Source organism: Rhopalosiphum maidis, chromosome 4 (genome assembly GCF_003676215.2).
Source record: "Rhopalosiphum maidis isolate BTI-1 chromosome 4, ASM367621v3, whole genome shotgun sequence".
Classification (NCBI taxonomy): domain Eukaryota; kingdom Metazoa; phylum Arthropoda; class Insecta; order Hemiptera; family Aphididae; genus Rhopalosiphum; species Rhopalosiphum maidis.
The window spans coordinates 43,515,398-43,541,761 of NC_040880.1; the positions used below are offsets into that span (position 1 = coordinate 43,515,398).

Sequence of the window (26,364 nt, forward strand, 5' to 3'; positions counted from 1 at the left end):
TTAAATACCTATATGGCTACTCCAATATATTTTATGATTTTAGATTAAACATTAAACTAATTCATAATTAATAAGTAATATTATTTGACATTACAAAACGATTATTATACACATTTTTTTTATTGAAATTCCATCTGAACCGTTGACTTGTGATTAAGATGTAGATTCCATCACTGAATAAGTAGTATGATAACTCTACAAAAATACATAAATACAGTTTGTAACTACATTAAAATACATTTAATCAGTAAAAATATTATTATAAGTAGTGAACCTCTGTGGCTAATCTATGTAATAAATCAACAGTATCCGGTCCCGTTTGTTCCACCAATTTGTAAAAAACTCCTTCTTTATTTTGTAATAAATTATATGGATGGTCAAACTCGACCATTGTTCCTTTATCCATAACAAGTACCTTATCTGAATCTATCACAGTGTTCAAACGATGTGCAATTGTTAAGACAGTACATGTCCGAAATTTGTTTCTGATCGTCTTTTGAATCAATGCATCTGTACTAAAATTTTAAATTTAAATTAAATGTTTAATTATTTTCGTTCATTAGTTAATTTAAAAAAATATATATGTATATTAATATTATACTGTGGATCAACGTTAGCAGTGGCTTCATCTAGTACAAGAATTTTGTTACTTTGAATAATAGCTCGGGCCAGACATATTAATTGCCTTTGACCAACACTGAAATTAGAACCACCTTCTGACATTTTTGAGTAAAGGCCATCGGGTAAATTTTCCACAACATCTTTAAGCTCAACCTAATATACAATTAAAATACATTGAAAAATTGCCACATATTGTGTGTATGTAATTAGAGATTTTGGAACTATTCGATTAAAATAAAATGTTAAATTATATGATTATTACTTCTTCTAATGCATTCAAAAGAATATGATCTGAGTATTCATTAAATGGATCTAAATTAGATCGCATTGTTCCAGAAAACAATACTGGTTCTTGAGGAATGATGGAAATTTTAGATCGCAAGTCGTCTAATTCCAATTCGTCTATTTCTATTCCATCGATAATGATTTTACCTTCATTAAAAGCTAATCTAAATAAGGCTAAAATTAAAGACGACTTTCCTGCTCCAGTTCTACCGACAATTCCTACCTGTAAGTAAAATTAATAAATTCCAATAATTTATTTTATAATGTGGTTAATTTATTAACACGATTTACTTTTTGCATTGGTTCAATGTCAACATTAAGATTATTTATTGCATATGATAATGTTGGACCATATCGTAAATGGAAGTTTTTGAATAAAATTCTTCCGTTTGATGGCCATTTTAAAGTAGTCAAATTTTCTAAAAAAAAAAAATTAATTTGATGTATTATTATTTATTGAAATATTCATGAAATGTATTTACAGAAACCTTAATGTTAATGATATTTTAGTTTACATTTTAGTGTTTTTAGCTATATTGATTTATTTTAATTTATATATATATATATTTAATTTTATATTACGAAAAAAAAAACAGTTTTTGGCTTAATAAATAAATTTAATTTTTTTTTTTAACTCGTGAGGTTTTTTATCGCTTTTTAATGTCAAGATAACCAATATTATATTATTTATCTATGTTAATCAATGAAAATTAATACAGCAAACTTACCAGTTGTTGATACAGTTGAGCATTCTTGTGGAGCATTTGTGTATTCTAAAACTCTTTCAACTGACGTCATGTGATTTTCTAATTCTGCAGTTTGTCGCATACCAAATTGAACCAAGCCAGCTAGTCCACAAGTTTGTGAAATAGCAAGACCAACATTTCCTCCAAATGTTGCTGAGTATACGATTATTAAATTTTTATTGTTATTAATTTGCAAATATATTATTAAAAAAATGTATCATTGTACGCATAATATATTATCTTACTGTTACTGATCACTAAGAAGCTGAATGTAACTATGCTTGTATATATAAAACAAATTAAATCCAACCAAAAAGCAAATGCTCTGCTTGACGTTATAAATAAATACCATGCCGAAGAATGTAAGTCCTGTAATTTTTTTTACATATTATATTGCACTATCAATTTAATATTAACAGCTTATACTTGATGATTATCAAATTCTTTTGACAATATAGTTTCCGCTTCAAATGCCCTTATTGTTGTTAAACCCTGAATAGTTGCATTTAAATGAGTGAATACAGGACTACGTGCTATTTGTTTTTCATTACGAAAACCACAAAATGAATAAAATATGTAGAACTTAAAAATATATTTATAGTTATTTTTACTTAATTATTTCTACTTACTACTTGCTTCTAATCGTTTTACACTTCGTGATAATGATAAATAAAAAACTGTTATTTTGTAAAAAATAGCTGCTAAGATGATAGCTGGAATCATAAGATATATGTTTATAATTCCAACAACGATTAATACTCCCAAAAGGTTCAGTGCATTCTAGTTATAATAATTTATATTAAAATAGATTATTATTCTGTTACGTAGCTATCTATTTTCTATATAAAGTGTACTATTGAATTACGTGTATACAATCCAACAAGGATACAGGTAACATCTCATCAATAGTCCCTATGTCCTTTGAAAAGCGGTTAAGAATAGATCCTAAATAAATAAATAATATTAAACTTAAACAATATGAAATAATAACTATTTAATATAATTATTACCCGATAAATTTGTATTGAAAAAATATGTCGTGGCTCTGATTAAAGTATTGAACATATTATTGTGTAAATTTATAGAAGCACTCATACTGATTGATACAAATGTAATTAATCTGATGGTTATAATAATAATTAATAAAAAAGTAATACAGCCAAAAACATATATACAGGTCTGTCGAGAAATAGTCATCCACCAAAAAACATCACTTAATGAATCATGAAATGTTATTGTAGATTCATTGTTTTTATTTTGAAAAACGTGTTCTTCTAAGTTTACCCTGAATTTAAAAAATAAACATTACATTCTTTAGCAAGCTCGGGATCTAAACATATATATTACCAATATGTTATCCAGAAATCTCCAGCAGATGTCAATACTTGAGTGATAATACAGATAAAAATAAAAAATAATATTTTGCACTTTTTTCCACTAGCCAAAAAATACGATAAATAGACGGTGTATGAAATATTTCCAGAACTTCGGGATTCAATAATACCACTGGGCTCTACTTGATCTTCACTGTGATTATTTTCACCACTTTCCGATATAATACTTGCCACAGATGCACGGCGTTTAAAAGTAGACTTTTGTTCGGTGTTTAAAATGCTTTCATCACTAATTATATATTTGTCATCTGGTAATTCAGAAGCCTGAATATAATTTGTTAAGTCTATATTAGACGCACAAAGTTCTTCATAAGTACCTTTCGCTAATATTTTCGCCTATGACAAAGGAAACGCTGTTAATTGCATCAGTTATTATGATTAAAATATTTATGCTTACATTTTCCATGACTACAATTTGATCCACATCGGTTAAACACTGCATTTGATGAGTGACAAGTATACAAGTTTTTTCTTTGAGGAAACCTATTCAAATTTATAATTTTTAAAGTCGAATAATATTTAGTAAATATATTTTTTCGCATAGTTACCTTTAATGCATACTTCAAATAAATGGCTTCCAACATTCGGATCAACCGCTGAAAGAGGGTCATCCAACAAATAAATATCCGCTTGTTTGTATAAAGTTCTGAATGAAAAAAATTCCCACCAAACCAAAATAATAAATATTTTATCTATTGTATTTATGTGCATCATTCTTACCTAGCTAAATTTATTCTTACTCTTTGTCCGCCACTTAGAGTAGCCCCTCTTTCTCCCACAATTGTTTTATCGCCGTAAGGAAACTGTTCAAAATCACTTTTCAATTTACATATTTTTATTACCTATTTAAGGACAAAATTAGTAAATTAAATTTTATGTGTTAAGTACATAAGTTATTTGCAGGTATTAACCTGTTTATAACGATCCTTATTCATTGGTGAATTAAATACAATATTCTGTTGGACAGATCCAGCAAATATCCACGGTTCTTGGGACGCGTAAGAAATTACACCACGCACGTTTATGACACCTTCAGAAAGTGGTAATTCTCGTAAAATAGCTTGAATTATTGAACTCTATAATAAAACTATTATTGTGGTAACTTCATAAAAATGTTTAAAAAATATTTAAATATTACAAACTTTTCCTGCTCCTACAGCACCAACGATTGCGACCAAACTACCAGGTTTTATGGCCAGAGATATATTTTCTATAGCATTGCTAGTTTGATTATTCATCCACTTAGCAGTAGCTTTCGAAAATTCCACACAAAATGTATTTAAAAGTTCGATGTTATATTTTTTATCAGTATTATTTTTATTTGGATATATTATTAATTCATTATGACTATTAACCACTGGTTTATCAGAAATAGATGCTATTGGTAAATAATAATCATCTTTTTCTCCGAGTAATAAAAAATCCTATAATTTAAGATAGAATAAGTATTCGTTTTTAAGCTCTTGTTACTAAATAGTAAATTAGAATAATTTATTTTTATAATTTAAATACCTGTATGCGTTTTATTGATACTTGTAGTTCTGAAATTTGTCCCAGACCTTGGCAGAAAAAAAAGGTCATTGTCGGCATTAGTATACTGTAGTATGTGGTTATGACAAAAATCTAAAAGTGTTAAACAAAACAGTATTATATAATATTATTATAATAGTATTTTTCACATATTTATTACTTTTTGAACGGTGATATAATTTCCCAATAAAACATACGATAAAATACTAATAAATAATTGAAACCTCGTTTGAATTATTGCTAATGATGTCAAAGTATCTCTGATATATGCTGATACTTTTACATGTTCAATTTCCTTTCTGCAATTATATCAACATTTATAACATTTATGTTTATTATATGTGTACTTATATAGTTATATATACTAGTTGATATAAACTTATAAAATTATACTTTCTTACTTTCTTATATATATTACTAATTTTGAAAAACATTTTTCCCATGTGTACATTTTAATTACTTTAATGCCAGAAATGATTTCATTCATTAAACGTATTCTCTCGTCGGTTTTGTTGGCTGTTTTCAATCGAGTTTTTGAAAGTTTTTTACCTAACCATCCTAGAAATGTAACAATTTGTTTTTACGCATTTGCATAAATTTCCTAGTTAAAATAGTTCAAATTCTACAAACCTTGAAATGGAATTATTAAAATCATGATAACTATGCACAACAATGAAGAAACGCCTATTTCCTGCCATAAAAAATATGTGACCACAATTGATTGTAGGGGACCGATCCATAAATAGTGAAGAAATGTCGCTGCTCTATCGAACCGATTTACATCATTGGATAACAAGTTTATCACTTGACCGACTGTGGTTTTACCAATAGCAGTGTTATTAAGACGAAGTGACTGTAAAGAAAAAAAATTAATTAATTCTTAATATTATTAATTCGATTTAATTTTAGTTCAAATTAAATTTCATAAAGAACATGACAAAATTTATTTTATATACTTATAATTATAAAATATAAAATTATATGCTCTTATGAATTATTAATACAAAAAAAAAAAAAAATATAAGAAATTGAAGGTAACCTCTTAGACTTAAGTAAATATTAATCCAATAAGAAATATTACAGTTGAATAATATTCTAAGAAATATAAACACTAAATATCTGTATTTGCAACCAGATTTAAGAAAATCAGTTGACTACAGTATTTTGTTTAATTTAAAATTGAATAAAACATAGTTTATTTAAGATTATTTGGTATTATAATACTAGCGTTCACAATTTAATAGAATAAATTTAATTTAATTTCACTATTATAATTTGAATTGTTTTATTTAATATAAACATGTACATCGTATACAATCAATATTTGATACTCAATAATTAATATTTATTTATTTCATTTCTCTATATTTAAAATATTGAATAACATAGATACGTTTAATTAGAGAGTTTTATTTATTATTCTGCTATATACAAATGTATTTATTTAATAGCTAATATGTGTACATACTTTTCTAAATATCACCGAACAGCAAGCGATTCGCATCTTCATACCACAATGTAATATTTCTACTAGTGTTACATTTTGCAAGACCATTGAAGTAAACATGCTAAACACTAGCCCAAATGCACACATGTAAGCATATCCTAAGTCAGCTTTGTCGGTTTCAACTGGGTTGAAATATGCTAATATTCCTCCAATAAATAGTGGTTGAGACATTCTAAATACATACACGCGCAATGTTATATAGTTATATACCACAATTTTTTATTATTTTTGTTATAAAATATTCTTAAATAAGTAAAAATATAATTATTATTATTTTCTGATTTATATTATATAATCTATTTTCAATATTTGTATACACGTGGACAATTTTGAGTTCTTTTATTATTTTGTAAATATATTTAATTTTTATAGGTTATTTGTTTCTACATATTATTTTAAATAAATATAAATTAACGAATAATGAATAACTAATACTATATTATACAAAATATTAGAATAAACCTATTTTATTATTTTAAAACATTGAATTAGTGTTATCAAATTATAAAAAGTGAATTATTATTAGTTAATAATTAATTATTTTTTTTTGGTACTGGTACCTTTGGACTTGTATTGAATAAGTAAAAATTGATATAGATATTATAGTAAAAATATTATTTAATTTTCATTATGAATATAAACAAAAATACAAAAATTGCCTCATAAAGATTTTTATTACACTAAAATACTATCGTGTTAGTATTAATATGTATTTAAATCATTTAAAAAAAAGACATTAATGTTTTTTAATCAAACGTGATTCTTTATATTATTTTTATAAAATTAACGCGTACCAAGTTATTGATAACAATTAAAATACCGTTAAATGTTATCATGTAATTCTTACTTCAATATAATTTTATCAACGGACAGTAAAAACCCATAAAACATATATTCAGTAGCAGACATTCGAATCAATGCTCTCGTCAAGCTAGGGTTTCGTTTCAGTTTAAATGCACTTGCCAGTTCTAATTTCCATTTTCTAAGGGTACAAATATAATATGATAAATTATAAGTAATAATAAATGTATAGAATATTTTTTTTTTATTTATTGAATTACTTTTCTAATTCGTTTCCTAATAATGATGAATTGTGATCGTTCAATGTTATATACAAATCATTTTCTTCTAAATCTCTTTTTCGCCCTGTTTTGAATAGGTTTAACATCCAGCTATATGAAAATAGATTTAAAATTTATTAAATATGGAAAACGAGTATTAGTGCATTATTAAAATTTAAATACTTATACTTATTTCCAAAAAAAAAAAAAAAAACATAAATAAATAAATACAAATATAAATCTTATTTTATATTCTATAAAATTCACTAATGTTAAATTAAGCATAACATATATATATATAAATGAATTTAAATAACGTGTTAAATATTATACTTTTATTTAACATTTTTACAAGGTAATTGATGCAACTAAACAGATAAAACAAATTAAATAATACATGTCTTAGTAATAATTATTATGGGTTATTATAGTCTATTTTATTTCTATATATTACGTTAGCATATGACACTAGACAACGAAGCGAGTGTATACTAGTTCGAACTAAAATGGAATTGGAAATAAACACTATTCGACATATCGCTTATTGACATAAACGATTGAAATATTGCTATGTTTTTATTATTGCTATTGGTAAAAACAATAATTAAAATAAAAAACAAATAATAATTGCATCATATAATTTAGTATTTATGCAAATTTTAGTAGTATTATCATCAGGATAGACAACTTTGTTTATACATCGTTACGATAATAACTATAGTTGATAATATGTACCTACCTACTTAAATTAATACCGTATCAAATATTTGCATAATATGATAATATTATATTCGTCCTAGAGTCTTGAAATATTTTATTTTAAGTGTTATATGTTAGTAGAGTGCCAAAAGTTGTCTTTCATTATAATATTTAAACATCGATCGAGAGTTTATTGAAATAATAGTATATTTCATATAATATCTTAACGTAAAACAGATATAATTTGAAGGTATTTACCTGTATGAAATAATTTCAAAAATATTAGCACTGTTTCTTGGATGCTGTGGTCGCTTTACTTTTTTATCAGCATCTGTTATTAACCTTAAAAATATTAATCATTTTATAAACAAAATATAAATATGATAATTCAAAAACTTTACCTATACATGATGTATTGCGTAAAATCAACTATATTTTGAAATAACTGTTTAGGTATTGTTAATTTGAATTTTTTTTTCACCAATTAAAACAAATATATAACTATACAAAAATTAAATGGTTAGCTAAAAAAAGATTAAAAATTAATTAATTTAAATTACAGTATGTCAATTATACATAGTTAGTTAATTAAATTCGTCATAGTCTTTATCAAATTTTTACATTACACGTCATTAATTTATGTTTTGCTTATTTATTAGGTAATACAATTTTATTTTATACATCCATATCTGTTATCTGTATTCAGCATTGGTATACTAATTACTGATCTCGTGTATTCAATGTAAGACAAATCGATTTGATTTATGTTCTTATCTTTTCCATTTTTTTTTTTTTTTATTATCATTGTTATACTACAAGCTATTATTCAATAATGTATTATACTTTTATTTTATAATAAAATATTCTATGATATTGTATATTATTTTTTGGTACTGAAAAAATTTACCAAAACAATTATATGTGCTTATAATTATTATATTTTATTGGAGTATTAATATTTTACATTTAAGTTTTAACAATAGTTGGAGTTATATTTATTCCCTCGTCTTAAATGCAATTGTTTTAAATTTCATTAACCGTAATTCGACTAAAAAAACAATAAATTATCATTTGCAATATTTGTTTCCCAATATTATGTATGTTTTAAAAATATATTATTCATCAATATCAAACCATCATCTGTTGAAATAAGTTTTATAATTTGTTTTTTTTTCTATTCTTGAAATCACATGAGCAATTTTGTAATTGTCTCATTTAAAATATTTATTTGATCAACCGTTTTTCGGTTACTTATATTGAATTCTACCCGTTTTACAAATTCCAACTATTACTATAATTTTTTTGTATAATTATTATAATTGTATAACAATATTTATCTCGTTAATTTGTTACAAAAAGTAAAAAGTTGATTAGCTATATTAAAGTTAGTTGTAAAAATTTTTTAGACAATTTTTGTTTTTAGACCTTAGTACAAACGGTTTATTTGCTTACCTCTCAAAGACGTTTTCGTCTGAAAAAAATCCTTGTGTCCCTGTAATGCTTAGCTTTTAGCTTAATGTTCGTGATTATATAAATTGTTTTAGCTATTTTAAGTTACAAAGTTTCCCACATAATATTGTTGGGCATCGGACTGGCGTATGTTACAGTACTGTCAGAGGCGTGATAGCGCAACGTAAGAGATGACGAAACTATTATAATAACGCATGAAAGCGATTATTATTATTATACAATACAATTAATGTTATTGATGCGAGTAATTGTATGAAGTGTGTGCGTTGGACTTTTTTGTTATAATTTTTTTTTTCGGTGAATTATAAATATTTTATTTGATATTTATAATATCACATTGGTTATGTGTCTATATGATTTTTCATTTATTATCAAGGAAAAAATAGAAGTGGTTGAAGGAGGACCAAAAGAATATTTAGCATTTACATAATATTATGACTTAAGATCGAACAATTAAAGTAATTATTTTTAAATAACTATGATAATTTGTACAGCTGTAGTGAGTCACTAAAATGGTGTGATGGTTAAATTGCCAAAGAAAAATGTTTAAACTATTTTATATATGCATTTTAAATTAGAATTTCGACGAGATTCGTCAAGAGTTTTAAAAATTCATTACAGGGTTCTTCATAATTAGTTTTTAGTTTTATACTGATTCTATGAAATATAAAAATTGTGTAAAGACAATTATTTTTTATAGACATATAAGTCCCTACTTAAGTTCTTATTTGGACGAAATTACTTATTTAAACAATAAATAACAATTTTAATTATTTTATTGTAATTTAAAAATATTCTTCGTCGGAACTTAAACTTGTATGTATTTTATATTAAATTATGAATTTTATTAAATGCTATAATATTTTTAATTGATTTTAAAACATTACCGGTTTATAGGTAATATGAACCTATTTTTATTAGTTCACGGTATTACATTTTGAGTTGTATAAGTAGATACACTATGATATAAATATATATTGTTATAATAATTAAATACTAGTTAATTCTTGAAAAAAATATATCAACAAATCAATCTACTTTAATATTAAAATAAAATAAATGTAATACTTAATAGTTATATAAAAAAAAAACATATAATTTGGTGATCAAGACTGATAAAATAATTTTTCGTATGCAATGATGTGTCATTAAAATCAAATTTAACACCTATAATAATTACCCACTCTATACATAATGTACAGCAGACCGGTACCCACATACCATTCTTTTTTAAATGTTTAATATATTTTAATTCATCACAAAACTTAATATATATTATATCAACAAACACAACAGAGGTATATTGTTTTATTATAAATTAGTATGATTTCAAATAGGTACATCATTATTAGTAACAAACAATTAAAAGTATATACAATAATACAATCAAAAAATATTAAGTACATTTCATAAAAGTATCAGCAGTAATTAAAAAAAGGAAACATTATTCAATATTCTACAGTTTATTATAGATGGATTTATTTTGTATTTTATAACATCGGTTCAATGGCATTATCTTAAATGACACACATCATGTCCAATCGTATACTTTTAGAGTTTTTCTGCGAGATTTGATCTATACTCTTGATGGATGATTTTCATTAAGGTTCAATATTTAAATTCATCGTTTATAGCTCTACAAAAGTCAATCAATAAATTGGCATGACATTCTATAATACATTTAAGTGTAAGAATATTACTATAAATATATGTTACGAACATACCTCTGCGGCTAATCTATGCAATAAATTGGCAGTATCCGATCCTGTTTGTTCCACCATTTTGTAAAAAACTCCTTTTTTATTCTTCAATAAATTATGCGGATGGTCAAATTCGGCCACTGTTCCTGCATCCATAACAAGCACCTTGTCCGAATCAATAATAGTGTTTAACCTATGTGCAATTGTTAAGACAGTACATGTTCGAAATTTGTTTCTGATCGTCTTTTGAATCAATGCATCTGTTCTAAAAATTTAAACCAAAATGTAAATTAACAATAATTTGTGAATTTCAGCTGTCAATTTGTTGTTCAATAATCATAGAATATATTATTAAGTATAATACTGTTGATCGACGTTCGCAGTGGCTTCATCCAGTACAAGAATTTTAGTATTTCGAACAATAGCTCTTGCAAGACATATTAATTGTCTTTGACCAACACTGAAATTGGTACCATCTTCCGATATTTTTGAATTAAGGCCATCAGGTGAATTTTCAAAAACATATTTAAGCTCGACCTAATATAAAATTTAAATTTAATGAAAACAGTTTTTATGAAATTAGAGATATTCGTATTTTAAGTAAAATATTTAAAAACAAAAAAAATTACTTCATCTAGTGCGTCCCAAAGAATATGATCTGAGTGTTCTTCTAAAGGATCCAAATTTTTTCGAATTGTACCCGAAAATAATACTGGTTGTTGAGGGATGACGGTGAGCTTAGAACGTAATTCATATAGATCAATTTCGTGAATTTCTATACCATCAATGACGATATTACCTTCATGAAAAGCTAATCTAAATAGGGACCCAACTAAAGACGATTTTCCAGCACCAGTTCTTCCAACAATTCCTATCTAATTAGAAAATACAAACATTTAAAACCTTTATAAACTGTATTTGCAATTTAAATTAAATATACTTTTTGCATTGATTCGATGTTTAAATTGAGGTTATTTATAACACATGATGAATTCGGTTCATATCGTAATTTAAAGTTTATGAATGTTATTTGTCCGTTTGAAGGCCATTTTAATGGTGGTTTTTTATCTAATTAAATGATTAAAAAAAAAAGTCAGCCGAGTACTGGTATTTATTATGAATTTTAATTGTTCACAATATACTCTTAATTAGTAAAATTATCTATTATAATTTACCTGCGCATGATTCAATAGAACTTTCTTGTGGTATATTTGTATATTCTAGTACCCTTTCAACTGACGTCATGTTGTTTTCTAATTCAGTAATTTGTCTCATCATCCATTGTGTAGCACCAGCTAGTCCATACGATTGTATAATAGCAAGACCAACCTTTCCTCCATATATACCTGAGTATAATTGGTTTGGTTGATTTTTATTAAATAATAATAATAAATAAATGTTTATTATAATTTAAACAACATTTAAACTTACTATTGCTTACTATTAAGAAACTTAACGTGACTATGCATGTATAGATAAAGCAAATAAAATCTAACCAAAGTCCAAACGATCTGCTTGATGTTAAAAATAAATACCACGCTGAAGAATGTAAGTCCTGTGAAATCACAATTCTATGAATACATACGAATCAATATTGATTTGTATAACTAACCTGATGAACATCATATTCTTTTGATAAAATATTTTCAGCTTTGAATGCTCTAATAGTTGTTAAACCTTGAATACTTGCATTCAAATGAGTAAAGATAGGACTACGAGCTATAATATTTCATTTATAATTATTTGAAAACATTAATATTTTATTAATACAAACGTATATATTATTAAATTACTATTAGTTCATAATATAGATTACTTACTTATTCCTTCCAGCCGTTTTACGCTTCGAGACAATGATAAATAAAAAACTGTCAGCTTGTAAAAGGCAAACGTAATGATAGCGGTAGGTAATATTAGGTAAATGTTAACATAAACAACGATAATCACAGCTGCTACTAAAACCAATGTAATCTATTTTGAAAATTTATTGTAAATAAATATTCATCAAAATATATTTAAAAAAAATTATATTACATTAACACAATCCGTTATGGTGTGTGGCAAAATCTCATCTATGACACCCATGTCCTTAGAAAAACGATTAATAATAGAGCCTAAATGAGTGAGAAAAAATAACTAGTTAATAAAAATACTACAACTACTTAATTAAAATAATCCTGACCTGACAAATTTGTATTGAAAAAATGTATTTTAGCTCTGATCAAAGCGTTGAACATGTTATTGTGTAAATTCGTAGAGGCTCTCATACACACCGATACAGTGACAAATGTCTTAAGCATGTTAATTATTATTATAAGAAAAGTAAGAGCAGTAAAAATATAAATACATGTTTCTCGATTGATTGACCACCAAAATATTGTGTTAATTGAGCTTTTAACGGTTTGCGTAGACAAACTTATATTATTAAATAATGACTCTTCTAGTTTTACCCTAAATCAAATATTTAATAATATATAGTACGAGTTTAACAATAACATTACCATACCTTTAAAATATATATATTAAAAATACCAATATGTAATCCATATATCTCCACAAGATATTGTTAGTTGAGACAAAAAACATGTAAATATCAAACATAATACTTTGCTTTTCTTTCTTCCACTTAAAAAATATGCCAAATATGTGTCCCATGAAATATTTCCTGAAGATCGCATTTCAACTTTTTCCACTTGTTCTTCGTGATTTGTGTTTTCTTTACTATCACACAATAACGATACATCACTCGTTACAGATGTTTTCCGATCTAATATAGACTTTTTGTTAGCACTATAATTACAATCATTATCAATAGGTATATATTGATTATCGGATATGACTGGAGATTGAAGATATTTTAGAAAGCTTAAATCAGATGCTTGAATTTCTTCATAAGTACGCTCCATTATTATATTTTCCTACAAAAAAAAAAAAAAAATAATCTAAATTTTTAATTTGAACATTTTCACAATAATTCCATTTAACGTAACATAACATATTTTTTACATTATCTATGTGAATAATTTTATCGACCTTAGCCAAGTACTGTATTTGATGTGTGATTAAAACACAAGTTTTTTCTTTGAGGAAACCTATAAAATAACAATGTTAGTACACAAATTATGTATTAAAAGTCTCAAAATAATTATCCGGAATAACCTTTAATGCATTTTTCAAACAAATGACTGCTAACATGTGGATCTACAGCTGAAAAAGGATCGTCCAATAAATAAATATTTGCTTTTTTATAGATAGCTCTGAAAAAAGTTATATTAATTACGTATTTCGTGAATTATTATATTCATAATATATTTTACCTAGCTAAATTTATTCTTGATTTTTGTCCACCACTTAGAGTAACTCCTCTTTCTCCTACAATTGTTTTATCACCGTATGGAAACTGTTGAAAATCATTTTTTAATGCACATACTTGTATTACCTATTTTACAACCGATAAGAAAATTGAAGTTTTACAATTTCAAGGTAATCATATTTTAAATTTAAATATTTTACTTGTTTATATCGATCCTCATCTATTGGCGAATTGAATATAATATTCTGTTTTATAGAACTAGAAAATATCCACGGGTCTTGCGATGCATAAGAAATAACACCATGTACGTTTAAGAAGCCTTCAGAAAGTGGTAATTCTCGTAGAATAGCTTGCATTAACGAACTCTGTAATACACTTATTTAAAATAATGACTTATTAAAATAAGTTTATAATTATTCATGGCATACTTTTCCAACTCCCACAGCACCAATAATTGCAATCAATTGACCCGATGTCACAGAAATATTAATGTTTTCTAGAGTGTAACTAGTTTGAACATCTGTCCATTTAGCAGTTGCTTTTGAAAATACTATACTATGCATATTTGGAAGTTCAGTGTTATTTTTTAAACCACCATCATCATTTTCAATATACTTTGTTAAATTGTTTTTATTTATTGGTTCAGAAGATTTTAATTTATTTGGTAATTGATTATCCTTTTCTTCGAGCAATAAAAAATCCTATAGATAAAAATGAATAATTTTATTTTTGAATAATGATATACAAATTGAATTTATTAAATAATAAATATATAACTATATTACTAATAACAAGTACCTGTATGCGTTTGATTGAAACTTGCAATTCATACATTTCCGATATACATTGACAAAAAAAATGTATAGAGGGATTTAATACATTAAACAAAGTATATACGACAAAAACCTATTAGAGTAATAACCAGTAAATATGATATTATAATATGATTGCAATAATAATTTTATTTGTCTATTACTTTTTGGACTGATATATAATTTCCTAGTAATACGTATGATAAAATACATATAAATAATTGAAACTTTGATTGAGTTAATGCTAACATAAACGTTGCATTTCTGATATACAGCGATGTTTCTATATGTTGAATTTCCATTCTAAAATTATATAATTATTTTTACTTATCGTTTTATAACATTTTAAATGATAGGTAGGTACTTTCTTATAGAATCAATTAGTTTTCCAAAAGGCGTTTCCCAAGTGAACATCTTGATTACTTTTATACCAGAAATTATTTCATTTATTAAACGTATTCTTTTGTCAGACATTTTAGCTGTCTTCATTCGATACTGCTTAAGTTTCTTCCCTAACCATGCTGTAATTAAAACAACATTATTTAACCAAATAATATTTCTAATACAATTATCCACAAACCTTGTATCGAAACCACTATACATAGTACAACTATGGTTAGCAATGAAGATACGCCGATTTCCTGCCACAAGAAATGAGTGACTATAATTGTTTGCAATGGGCCAATCCATATGTAGTGAAGAAATGTAGCTGATTTATCAAATCGACTTACATCATTTGATAATAAATTTATCACTTGGCTGTTTGTGGTATCACCAATAGCTCTTTGACTAAGGCGTAATGACTGTAGGGGTACAAATACATTTTTATTATACCTATTTTATAAGCATTTTTGAAATGTATTTTATTATTAAAACTAAATGTATTTGTAGAGGGGCATATAATTTTATTAATATTTTTGCTAGTAGTAATATTGTAATATCAAAATACATAATTTATTTTTAAATGTTTGATAAATATTTAAAATAATGCGATTAAACATTAAATATTTGAAATAATCTTATCATTGTTATATTTCAATACTTGGTCCTTTAATACATTTAACGACATGCGCGAGCCAGAATACTATACCTTTCTATATATAATTGAACAGCAAGCAACTCGAACTTTCATTGCACTGTGTAAGATTTCAATTTGTGCTGAATGATATAAAACTATTGAAGTTAGCATGCTAAACATGAAACAAAATGCACAAAATAATGCATACTCTAAGTTGGCTTTATTAGAACTATCTGGGTTGAAGTATGATAGTATTCCACCAATAAATAAAGGTTGAGATGTTCTACAAGTAAAAACATGTATAAAATAATATAATAAAAATGTCAAGGTTATTGAATCTCTTTAAATCCTAAAAAGAATGGATTTTAAATGGATATCAATAATTGAAACCGTTTATTTCATTCTTACTTCAAAATAACTCTATCAATGAAGAGTATAAATCCATAAATCATAAACTTATATCCAAATATTTGAATCAAAGTCCTCAATAGGCTAGGCTCACGATTTGTCTTATATGCATTCACAATTTCCAATCTCCATTTTCTTTATTAAAAATAAAGTAACATTTAATACAAATATTAATAAATACACACATGAAAATTATTGATTTATGAGTTAACTTTTCTAATTTGTTTCCCAACACTGACGAACTATGATCGCTTAATGTTGTATATAAATCATCTTCTTCTAAGTCCTTTTTTTTTCCTAGCTTATACATGTCCATCAACCAGCTATACAATAAAAAATAAAAATTATAATTTAAATATTTAAGAAAATAGAAATATTTTGTCCATTGAATATGATTTTCAACAATGATTAGCAACATTTAATTTTAAAAAAGTGTACACATTATACATATGCAATATGGAATTGCTTATAAGTAATTTGTATAGTGCACGTTTTTAAAATTAAATCTTAACTAGATAAGTAGCAGCTAGAAATATTTTTTTTGCATTTAAAATACTTAAATGGTTTTTTCTGTTTTTATCTGTTTTTAAAATGTATTAATCATGAATGATTTGTTAAAGGTTAAATATAATGATTAATTGTATTCAGTATTTGAGATACTAAAAAAAAAAAAAATTGTAATAATATGCTTAAATTTATATTCAAATAAAAATTTAGAATAGTTAACTCAGAACTATGCCTTCTGGTATGTATAATAACGAAATATAATATATATATATATAATACAGTATTAATACATACATACAGCCCATACACACATAATATACGAACAAACGCACCAATGCTCTACTGGCCATGTTTATGTTACACCATCATACATAAACTTACGAGTGCATTGTTTTTCTTTGACGTTTTGTTTAGCTGATATTAATCAAAAGGAGAAAGCATAACATTAAAATAACCCTTCATAAGGGTTAAACAATAATAACTCTAAACCAATTTCTTTTAATTCAAATTTTAAGACAAATTGCTCATGTCAGTATGCACTACGGTATAATATGTAAATGCAAATGAGTATTTTCCCGACGTACGTTATGAATATATATATATATATATAACCTTTTAAATTGTTAGATTTATCGTTATTCGAATATTCGAGTATGATTATACAATTATCTATCTGCATTATTAACTATTGATCAGACTCGCTTGTTGATTTATTTCCTCGAAAAACCTACTTTTATTTATATATAAATTTTTTAATTATTAATTTGCCAACCTGTGAGGTAGCGCGGTAAAGTTGAGTGTATTTTATATTATAAAGTGCATTTATAATTAAGTCTTTAAACAGCCTAAACACAATATAAATTAAGTGTCGACTTCTGTTATTAGAAAAATTTAACCAACTAAATATTCGAATTGTCATTAGACCTCCAGAATTATTATATAATATTAAATCTCATAACATACTTAAACACACATACACGTGTTCCCAAGGGCGGATCCAGCATGTATTAACGGTCTGGGCACTTTATAAGAAAAATTATATAATATATAGATATAGTCCCCCACCAAAAAAAAAAAAAAAAACCAATAATATGATAAAAATGTATGTTTTTTAATATTATTTTTATCCAACGGTGATGGTACTTGCCCCCAGTGCCCCCCCCCCTGAATCCGCCCTTGCGTGTTCCATCTATCTTAATAGTAATAAATAAAAAATCAAAAATATGATGATATGTGAAATAGAGCACACTTAAATATTTTATTTACTTTCTAGTAGACTTTGTACGTCAATACATAAAAGTGCAAACTAAATAAATCAAGTTATAATAAATGCATTGCAGTGAACCGTTTATCAAACTCAACGTGGTACGAAGAGTTGACAATAAAAATGTCAACAAGTTAAAATTCCAGTAATCGAAATATCAACAGCTTAAAATATCGATCACCGTTTTAATTTGTATTATCAAAATTATTGTGGTTAATTGTTTTTATCCATAAAAATAAAAATTACCTGTTGAAAAAATATTATAAATTCATAATTTTGTTTTCTAATAGCAAAAAATACACGTTTTTAATTTAACAATAATTAATTTATAAGTATCAAATTAAGTTATTGAGTTATTAAATTATAACTTTATAATAATTTTTAATGTATCACAGTGTTTAAAAGAAAAAAAATGATCTATGTTTTTATAAAAATGTACGTGTCATACACGCAGAATGTTAGTAAAACCTACTTGCATACACCACCATTTAATACAATGAGACTATGCTGCGTATAAATATAAATATATTTTTATTATATCAATTTAATTTACCTAAATGAAATAATTTCAAATATGTTTGCATTTTTTCTTGGATTTTGAGGCCGTTTGACTTTATTATCTGCATCTGGTATTACTCTAAAAATTTTAATTTTAATATAGCAATTACATTAAAAACTTATCAAAGTAAATAATAATAAAAATTTGATAACTGACCTGTACATTATGTAAAGTGGATAATAATTATTAATAGTTAAAAAGAAATAGTTTTATATTATTGGATTTGTATCTTGCTTAGTAATTTAGGTACATGAAAAAAAATATAAAAATAATATTAGTTTACATCTAAATTTATAACGTAAGTAATTAAATAATCTTTTTTTCAAAATATTAACCTAATTTGAATGTAAATTATGATTAAATTTATCTCAACATATAATATGCAAAACAATTTATTAAATACTAATTAAATTCACTTACTGTCTACAGTATATTGTTTAATTCAATATGACTTACATCCAAGTTTTTTGAATTTACCATTTATAGTTTATGGCATTTCTTGATTACGTTTTTAGAATTTATTCTGTATTATATTATTGGTTTTGATTTAAAATTAATATGTTACATTGTTGATAGAATAGTCACTTATAAAACACTGTTTTAGAACATAAATATTAAGATTGTGTTAATATCAAATTATAACATTTTTTTTTTAAACTAATTTACACAATGCACTTTAAATTGTATTTTAATATTTTTAGTCAACTGTTTAGAATTGATGGCAATGTATTTAGATAGAACAATTTGAAGTACAAACTCTTCAATATTAAATTAATGTTTGGGGGAATTAGAAATATTTATTACTCAACGACTACAACAATATGTGATGTAATCTTTATACGTAGATTAAGATTAAGAAACAATTTTTTTATTATTTTAGTATTACACCTATATGTTGAACTCGAAGGTAGGTTCGAAGAGGTATTATAGGTACTTGAGTTTATATTGATATTTATGCTATATTACCTACCTATAAATATTAATCCTATAAATTACCTATTTACAGAGTTACATTAAAATATTTTAACTTTTATAATAAAGATGTATTTAAAGATGAGTTAAGATATTTTTACCATAAATTAAAAATTATTAAATATCAAAAATATTGAGTAATGTATGTATGTACAAAGAATTGTTGTTTTTGAAGTTTTCGGACACCACTCAAAAGTAAGTACGTCAAAATTCGATAAAATATTTTATACGTTCTGCGTTAAAATGAACCGTTAAAAGGATGTTTATTTCATAAAGAAAATTAATAAAATACTCAATATTATAAAAATTGGTTTTAGATGTGTTTTCTTAAATTAAATAATCTTACATTAAGCAGGTATATTCATTATATATTTATTAAGATTTTAATTTATTTTTTGATAATTATAATTTATTAGTCATAATAAATATATCCATAGATAGATATATAAATCGGGTTTTAAAACATATACTTATTTTACATAAGTAAAATTAAATATTCAACAAAGATTTTAAGAATGTTAACATGAAAAAAAACACAATCATAACCAAAAACTTGATATTTATTGTGGTAACATTGATAATTATATATTTTATTATTTTTCTATAACTTGATTATATTACATAAGAAGTAATCAAATTGTCCTTATGGTAGGAATTTAATTAATTATGAAATATATTTTATGTTAATAATACATTTTCTTTAAAATAAATAAATCAATTTTTATTTTGTTGAAATTATATTTGGCTCTGTAACAATCTGTAGACTTGGTAAATATTTTATGTCTAATGAATCATATTGTGTACTGTATAAATTACAGTGAATATATTTATTAATAATAGATTATACATTTAATAAAAAAACAACAAAACAATAACACAACAAATTAGCATATTTATACAAATCACGTTCTTAATATAGCCTAATGCTGTTGTAATTATTATTTACCTATAAATAATTCAAACTGAACAATTATTATAAATATTTAAATTTTAAAATATTACTAATATTGTAAACTTAATTGAAATACAACAATATGAACTTAAAAAAAAAACAGTAATCATATTTTATCATATAATATATTATTTTTTCTTAACGATAAAGACATTTTTGTGTAGAACTATCTATATATTACTAAAATGCATATTATGATTAACAATTTGACTACATATTATGTAAATTGTATGCATATTATATAATATTATGTAAACATATGTGTTTTTATTAATTATTTTTAGATTTAAGATAAACAACAACATAATATTGATATAATATTATATTTGTATAAAAATTGGTATTATTTAAAAGCACCAGCAGATATTTGTATACAAACAATAAACTAAAATTCGCTTTAAGCTAGATCACTATAAATTAATAATGAAAATAAAAATGGACATTTCATTTTTCACTATGACTTAATGTATTGGCTATAAATGTATAATATTGATTAGTATAATATTTAAAAAAAATGTATTGGATACAATATTATATATTTATCTTGCTCATTTCAATTGATATAATATATTAATGTTGTTCTTAACAATATAATTATTTTTTTTTTGTGCGTTGATATTTTTATAAATCAACCTGTTTTATTTTTTAACAACACGTACTTAATAATTACGAAATAATAAATTTATATGAGTCAATTAAATTAAACATTTTGAAAGCTAAAATACTAAAAACTATTATTTTATACATATGATGTATAATGAAATATATTACTTATCTCAACTTTAAATAAAACGAAGTTTTGATGTATATTGAAAACTTTATTCATAATGTTTTTGTTTGAAATAATTATATTTTAATACGTAATAAGTACTGTTAAATGTTTCAATTACTCAAAAAACAACAACCTCTTTTTAGTTTTACGAAAGCATTAAAAACAATAAATTTACTCTAAGTACTTAGGCATTTAGTTAAATATATTACTAATATGCATCTGTTTTTGCATATATTAGAGATGTTATTTGTTGAAAATTTAATACTTATCCGTATTAATTGTTTTTGTTGAAGGCTAACTATAAAACATGCTAATGGTTTTTATTAATTGATATTTTTTCATAATAATTTAAATATAATAGTATAAAATAAATAATTATTACTTACGTATACGTATTTATATTATAATATTATATTATTATTAAACAACTAAATTTGGCTCATGTTTTGTAGTCTTATTTATTTATTACTGAATTAACTAGTTTGATAGTAAAGTTGATATTTTAAACTTATACAGTTAATAATAGGTATATTATATTAGTTATATTTACACATTATTTAATAGAGAAATAGAACAAGAATTTTAAGAAATTTACAATATTATACGATTTCAATACAGGTAATCAATAATTATTAACATTAAATAAATGATGTTTATGTTGAGCGATCCAATATAATATTATTGTGATAAGATTGCAGCTGAATTATAATGATTTAATTAACTCATTAGATGTATGTGTATTATGTGAAAAGGGGCTTAGTTTTTAATACACAAAAAAAAAAATTTTAATTTCAATAAATAAATATAGGTAAGAACAAAAATTAATAATGAGAATAACATTAAAACTGTATAATAAATGAATGGCTATTATATATTGTATTATTATTGTCTTTTAAAAACGGATAAAAAATAATATTATTTCTATTTATTTTCTTCGATATTGAGCTTTTTTTCAATGTAAAGTTTCAGTATCTATTTCTCTCCGTACGCTTTTGACAACGACGCAAAATAATAATAGTATTATTAATACTTACATTATAAACTTAAATATAACTTATTTTAATTTCACAATAATGATTCTAAATCTATTAATGAAATCAGATATTTTGTGGATGAAATTACACGTCGAACAAAATCACAGAACTGTCTCCATTTCGGCGATTTCTGTCCTGAAAATATGGTTTACAGTTGATAGTAAAATTGAAATAATAATTTTAATCATATTAAATTAACTAATACAACTTTTATTATACACGCATACATATATCTACATGTAAATATTCCTTTATTTTTAATATTAGTTATTAACCGCAGTATTTTATTTCTGTTAGACCTAAAAAAGTATACATTCTTATGGAAATAAACTATAAACTTATCTTACAAATCAAAAGTTCTAAATAGCGGGCAATGGACCCAATTTCAAAGAAACTGTCTAGTATTCAGAGATTTTACTGTATATTTATAAATTAATGGATTTATTAAATTATATTAAAATTATTTTGTCTAAAAAAAAAAAAAGACTAAATAAATAATTTATTAAAGAACTATTTAAGTTAAAAATAATTGTAATCCCGTGGTAAGATGTGAAAACTTTAAACTGTTAGTAGATGGTTATAAATTATGAAAATATTTCTAAATATTGCATATTATTTGATTTGTTGAATTATCATTTATGATTTTATGAAAAATAAAAATAAAAACTTATAATTTTTAAGTTTAGATGCACGTTAAAATTTCATTATTTTGTTCTACAAGATAACTTGTTATTTTTGTTTAAATCAATACATAGTATGTAAATAATTGGTGAGTTAATTTTTGCATTGTTTAACTGATTTATAAATAATTATTTTTCAATCATTAAAATATAAGGTACTGACAAACCATTATTATTATGTTATGCGTTATCACGTAGATAAATATGAAAAATTTTACCTGACCGGTTCGTGATCATATCTATTTGTGTATTCTGTTGAAATAATACTTGGTCTCACTATGTCGCGTTGTCTTAGTGGCGATGCAGGTGAAAATTGATATCTTAAAAAAAAAAAAATGCAGTTAAGTAAGACATTTAATGGAAAAATACACATACATAATATGTGATAGCTAATTTTTCAATGTTAGATTAGTTTTTACATAATATTAACGCACATGCTTCTAACTATTTACATTTAAATAATATCATTATTCGATCTATTTAGCGCGGCAAGCAATATAATATTATAGTTTTATCAACTAGGTTCATATAATATATTTATTTTATGATGAATTGGGCCACCTAACTACCCGGTTCTAGAAATCTATAAGCTTTGATTAAAAGCTTCGGTTTCAATAATTATTTTACCCCATCATTGCCTATACTAATATTTAGCGCTGCAAAGCGATTTCGATGATCGTCTACCCATCCTATATTTTTTTTTCTTTAGTTCTTACTGTTTTTTATCCGGGTATTTATCGTGGTTTTCAGTGATACACTGAAATAGCCTAGCGGAAGGTGACATCGCTTTCTTCCTCCTGACGACACAAGTTTAATTTTGTTCAAAATGTCTTGATGACATTAAAAAAAAAAAATATTTTTACCTTTTTTCAGACTTCAGTTTTCTCAACTCTAGCTCCTTTTCTAGCTGTTTCATTTTTGAATAAGTGCTCATTAACTGATTTCTTAGTAATTGGTATTGCGAGTCACAAACCGCATCTTTGCAACGACGAAACTTTAGAAAGTCTTGAGCTTCATATACAGCACCACGAAATGTTAACGATTTACCCATGCTCTGTAAAAAAAAATTACGTCAACATTTTGGTTACCTGTTCAGTGTTCACATTCCTGAATTTATGTATATTTTAATAATATACAGCATTACCAAACTTATGAGAGCACAACATCCTCCTTGATCAGTTTTTGCCAACTTTTTTCTGAAGAAGTTGAAATATAAACATTCCAACAGTAATATTAGAGCTGCCAACAATGTACCGCCCATTAACAATAAGAATGCTGACAAGAACTGTTCTAAGGCTAAGGGATCACTAGTAGCATTTTGATCGTGATCGTCTGGTTTACATGTGCCTGTCATCCAAAATCTTTGTAATCTTTCAAGATCACCTAAAAATTTATATTTTTAAATGTTTTAAACGTTAATACATGTTTTTAAATGTTTAATTTCATTATTTTTATAGACTTTCTGTACCATTTTCGCGGAAATCTAATAGTCGCTTATTAAACATTTGAACATATTTTGAGTTTCTTTGGAATGCTATAGCATAACCGGTTTTTGCATACCATGAACCGACAGTCAACAAACGGCAATCATCATCTTGTGTTACTAAATAGTCAAGTACGGTACCATCATAGATAAAAGCATCGAGTTCTCTAGAATGATACAAAAAAATTAAACTAAATATAAATTTTTGGTGGTATTTAAATTAAATTTTTATTATTCTATTATATAAATGTATTGTTTTTTTAGTTAGGTAGTAGTTAAGTTTAAACATCTAGATAAAAATATTTTATGATAGCAATTTTATTTACCGCCAGTTAAAAATTAGTTTTGTATTAAATAGTATGTGTTATACTGTTATAGTATGTGAAAAATTAGAAATAAGTTAAAATTACTTACGCTGTTAATAATGAGCTAAGTCCTTCTTGTACTGTAGATCTATTAAAACTTTTCATGTAACTAAACATTTCTGGAAAGTATTTATGAATAGTTGAATCAATATGAGAATGAGGCACTGTACCAAATTTAAACATAGGCTTGTGGCTATGAGGTTTACTGAGCTGCAAATAATTTATTACATTCCAATAATTAGTTATCGGGATTTATGTTGTACCCGTATGAGCCGAATAAACTAATTACTTACCCTATAATCATCGATTCCAATAAAATCATAATATTCTTCCCGGGTAATCATGAACGCGGCTAAATTAGCAGTATATATAGCCAAAAACACTACAGCAAACATAGCCCATATATTTGTCATAAACCTAAAGTAACATACAGGTAAATAATAAATACTATATTTTCCATACCTAAAGTAACATATTAAAAATGATAAATAACGTTATGTTTTCCATACCTAAAGTAACATTATAAATAATAAACATTATAATATTATTATTATAAAAAATGATGACACGAGATTAAAGGGTTATTTTTTATTACTCTTATTATATTTGGTTTAACAGTGGCTAATATATTCATTCTATTGATCATACCTAGATGTTATACCCTTTGGTATATCCACTTGTACTGCTGCTTGAAAAAGTACTGCCCATATAAGCCAGTATGTTCTGAATAGTGAAAATCTGTGATTTGGAGCTTGTGAAACGGACTGAAATTATATAAAAAGTTTTAAAAAATTCACGCCAACGATTTGTAAAAAAAACCATACTTTCATATCAAAGCCAGATGGACTCATCCACTCGAAAGCAAATATTGAAAATGTAGCAGCTTGTATCGCAACTACTCCTACCAACATCCACGACGCAGTGTCAAATGGTTCTAGTTTAAAATGTACAGTTTTATTTTTGTGTAAAATAATCATAACATTTTAGCATTAAATGAATTACATACCTAAAAATGCTGTGGGTGAAATGATACCAGTTCGCTTGGTAACGGCTATAGATATGCCAGTTTCCATAAACGGTAGACTGAAATCGACTACTGATTCTCGATCCGAATTTATCATTAAGGATGTCATCACCATGTCAGTTTTTCTGTTTACTAGTTCTGATATTAAACCATTCCATTTTCCATTCTAATAAATAAAAAAAAAAATA

The 26,364-nt window shown here is 24.8% G+C and overlaps 3 protein-coding genes across 8 annotated transcripts in view; all 3 read right to left on the reverse strand.

The window, feature by feature from the left end:
• Positions 1 to 13: 13 nt before the first annotated feature.
• On the reverse strand, positions 14 to 9,477 carry LOC113559152 (probable multidrug resistance-associated protein lethal(2)03659). 5 transcript variants are annotated; one of them, XM_026964768.1, is made up of 27 exons: positions 9,296 to 9,477; positions 8,245 to 8,367; positions 8,102 to 8,185; positions 7,145 to 7,255; positions 6,931 to 7,065; positions 6,045 to 6,255; positions 5,207 to 5,429; positions 4,978 to 5,134; positions 4,737 to 4,875; positions 4,559 to 4,669; positions 4,189 to 4,470; positions 3,958 to 4,122; positions 3,767 to 3,888; positions 3,595 to 3,692; positions 3,444 to 3,529; positions 3,000 to 3,382; positions 2,663 to 2,937; positions 2,518 to 2,597; positions 2,282 to 2,432; positions 2,079 to 2,185; positions 1,898 to 2,021; positions 1,635 to 1,805; positions 1,198 to 1,325; positions 884 to 1,129; positions 602 to 774; positions 275 to 515; positions 14 to 195 (listed from the first exon to the last, which is right to left on the reverse strand). In XM_026964768.1, exons 2-27 carry the CDS (start codon positions 8,250 to 8,252, stop codon positions 154 to 156), a joined length of 4,053 nt encoding a protein of 1,350 aa, XP_026820569.1. In that variant the 5' UTR covers positions 8,253 to 8,367; positions 9,296 to 9,477; the 3' UTR covers positions 14 to 153. The 5 variants fall into 5 exon arrangements, with proteins under 5 accessions (XP_026820569.1, XP_026820568.1, XP_026820571.1 ...); XM_026964767.1 differs by having other exon boundaries at positions 55 to 195; positions 8,245 to 8,344; XM_026964770.1 differs by lacking the exon at positions 8,245 to 8,367 and having other exon boundaries at positions 55 to 195.
• A 1,107-nt stretch (positions 9,478 to 10,584) lies between these two features.
• On the reverse strand, positions 10,585 to 19,492 carry LOC113558652 (probable multidrug resistance-associated protein lethal(2)03659). The gene is made up of 27 exons (XM_026964145.1): positions 19,315 to 19,492; positions 19,051 to 19,127; positions 18,889 to 18,972; positions 16,777 to 16,887; positions 16,565 to 16,699; positions 16,229 to 16,439; positions 15,719 to 15,941; positions 15,503 to 15,659; positions 15,303 to 15,441; positions 15,125 to 15,232; positions 14,755 to 15,027; positions 14,527 to 14,691; positions 14,331 to 14,452; positions 14,173 to 14,270; positions 14,020 to 14,105; positions 13,546 to 13,931; positions 13,196 to 13,464; positions 13,048 to 13,127; positions 12,834 to 12,984; positions 12,626 to 12,732; positions 12,445 to 12,568; positions 12,189 to 12,359; positions 11,954 to 12,081; positions 11,643 to 11,888; positions 11,378 to 11,550; positions 11,038 to 11,278; positions 10,585 to 10,949 (listed from the first exon to the last, which is right to left on the reverse strand). Exons 2-27 carry the CDS (start codon positions 19,056 to 19,058, stop codon positions 10,935 to 10,937), a joined length of 4,011 nt encoding a protein of 1,336 aa, XP_026819946.1. The 5' UTR covers positions 19,059 to 19,127; positions 19,315 to 19,492; the 3' UTR covers positions 10,585 to 10,934.
• A 2,944-nt stretch (positions 19,493 to 22,436) lies between these two features.
• The window catches only part of LOC113558654 (glutamate receptor ionotropic, NMDA 2B), a 266,124-nt gene continuing 262,196 nt past the window's right edge, over positions 22,437 to 26,364 (reverse strand). For both annotated transcript variants that reach the window (XM_026964146.1, XM_026964147.1), the window contains 11 exons: positions 26,159 to 26,342; positions 25,977 to 26,086; positions 25,801 to 25,916; positions 25,446 to 25,569; positions 25,202 to 25,362; positions 24,773 to 24,954; positions 24,449 to 24,687; positions 24,168 to 24,358; positions 24,021 to 24,101; positions 23,523 to 23,624; positions 22,437 to 22,754 (listed from right to left, as the gene is read on the reverse strand). In XM_026964146.1, coding sequence (XP_026819947.1) covers positions 22,709 to 22,754; positions 23,523 to 23,624; positions 24,021 to 24,101; positions 24,168 to 24,358; positions 24,449 to 24,687; positions 24,773 to 24,954; positions 25,202 to 25,362; positions 25,446 to 25,569; positions 25,801 to 25,916; positions 25,977 to 26,086; positions 26,159 to 26,342 — 1,536 coding nt within the window. In that variant the 3' untranslated portion in view covers positions 22,437 to 22,708. The remainder of the gene's footprint in view (positions 22,755 to 23,522; positions 23,625 to 24,020; positions 24,102 to 24,167; positions 24,359 to 24,448; positions 24,688 to 24,772; positions 24,955 to 25,201; positions 25,363 to 25,445; positions 25,570 to 25,800; positions 25,917 to 25,976; positions 26,087 to 26,158; positions 26,343 to 26,364) is intronic.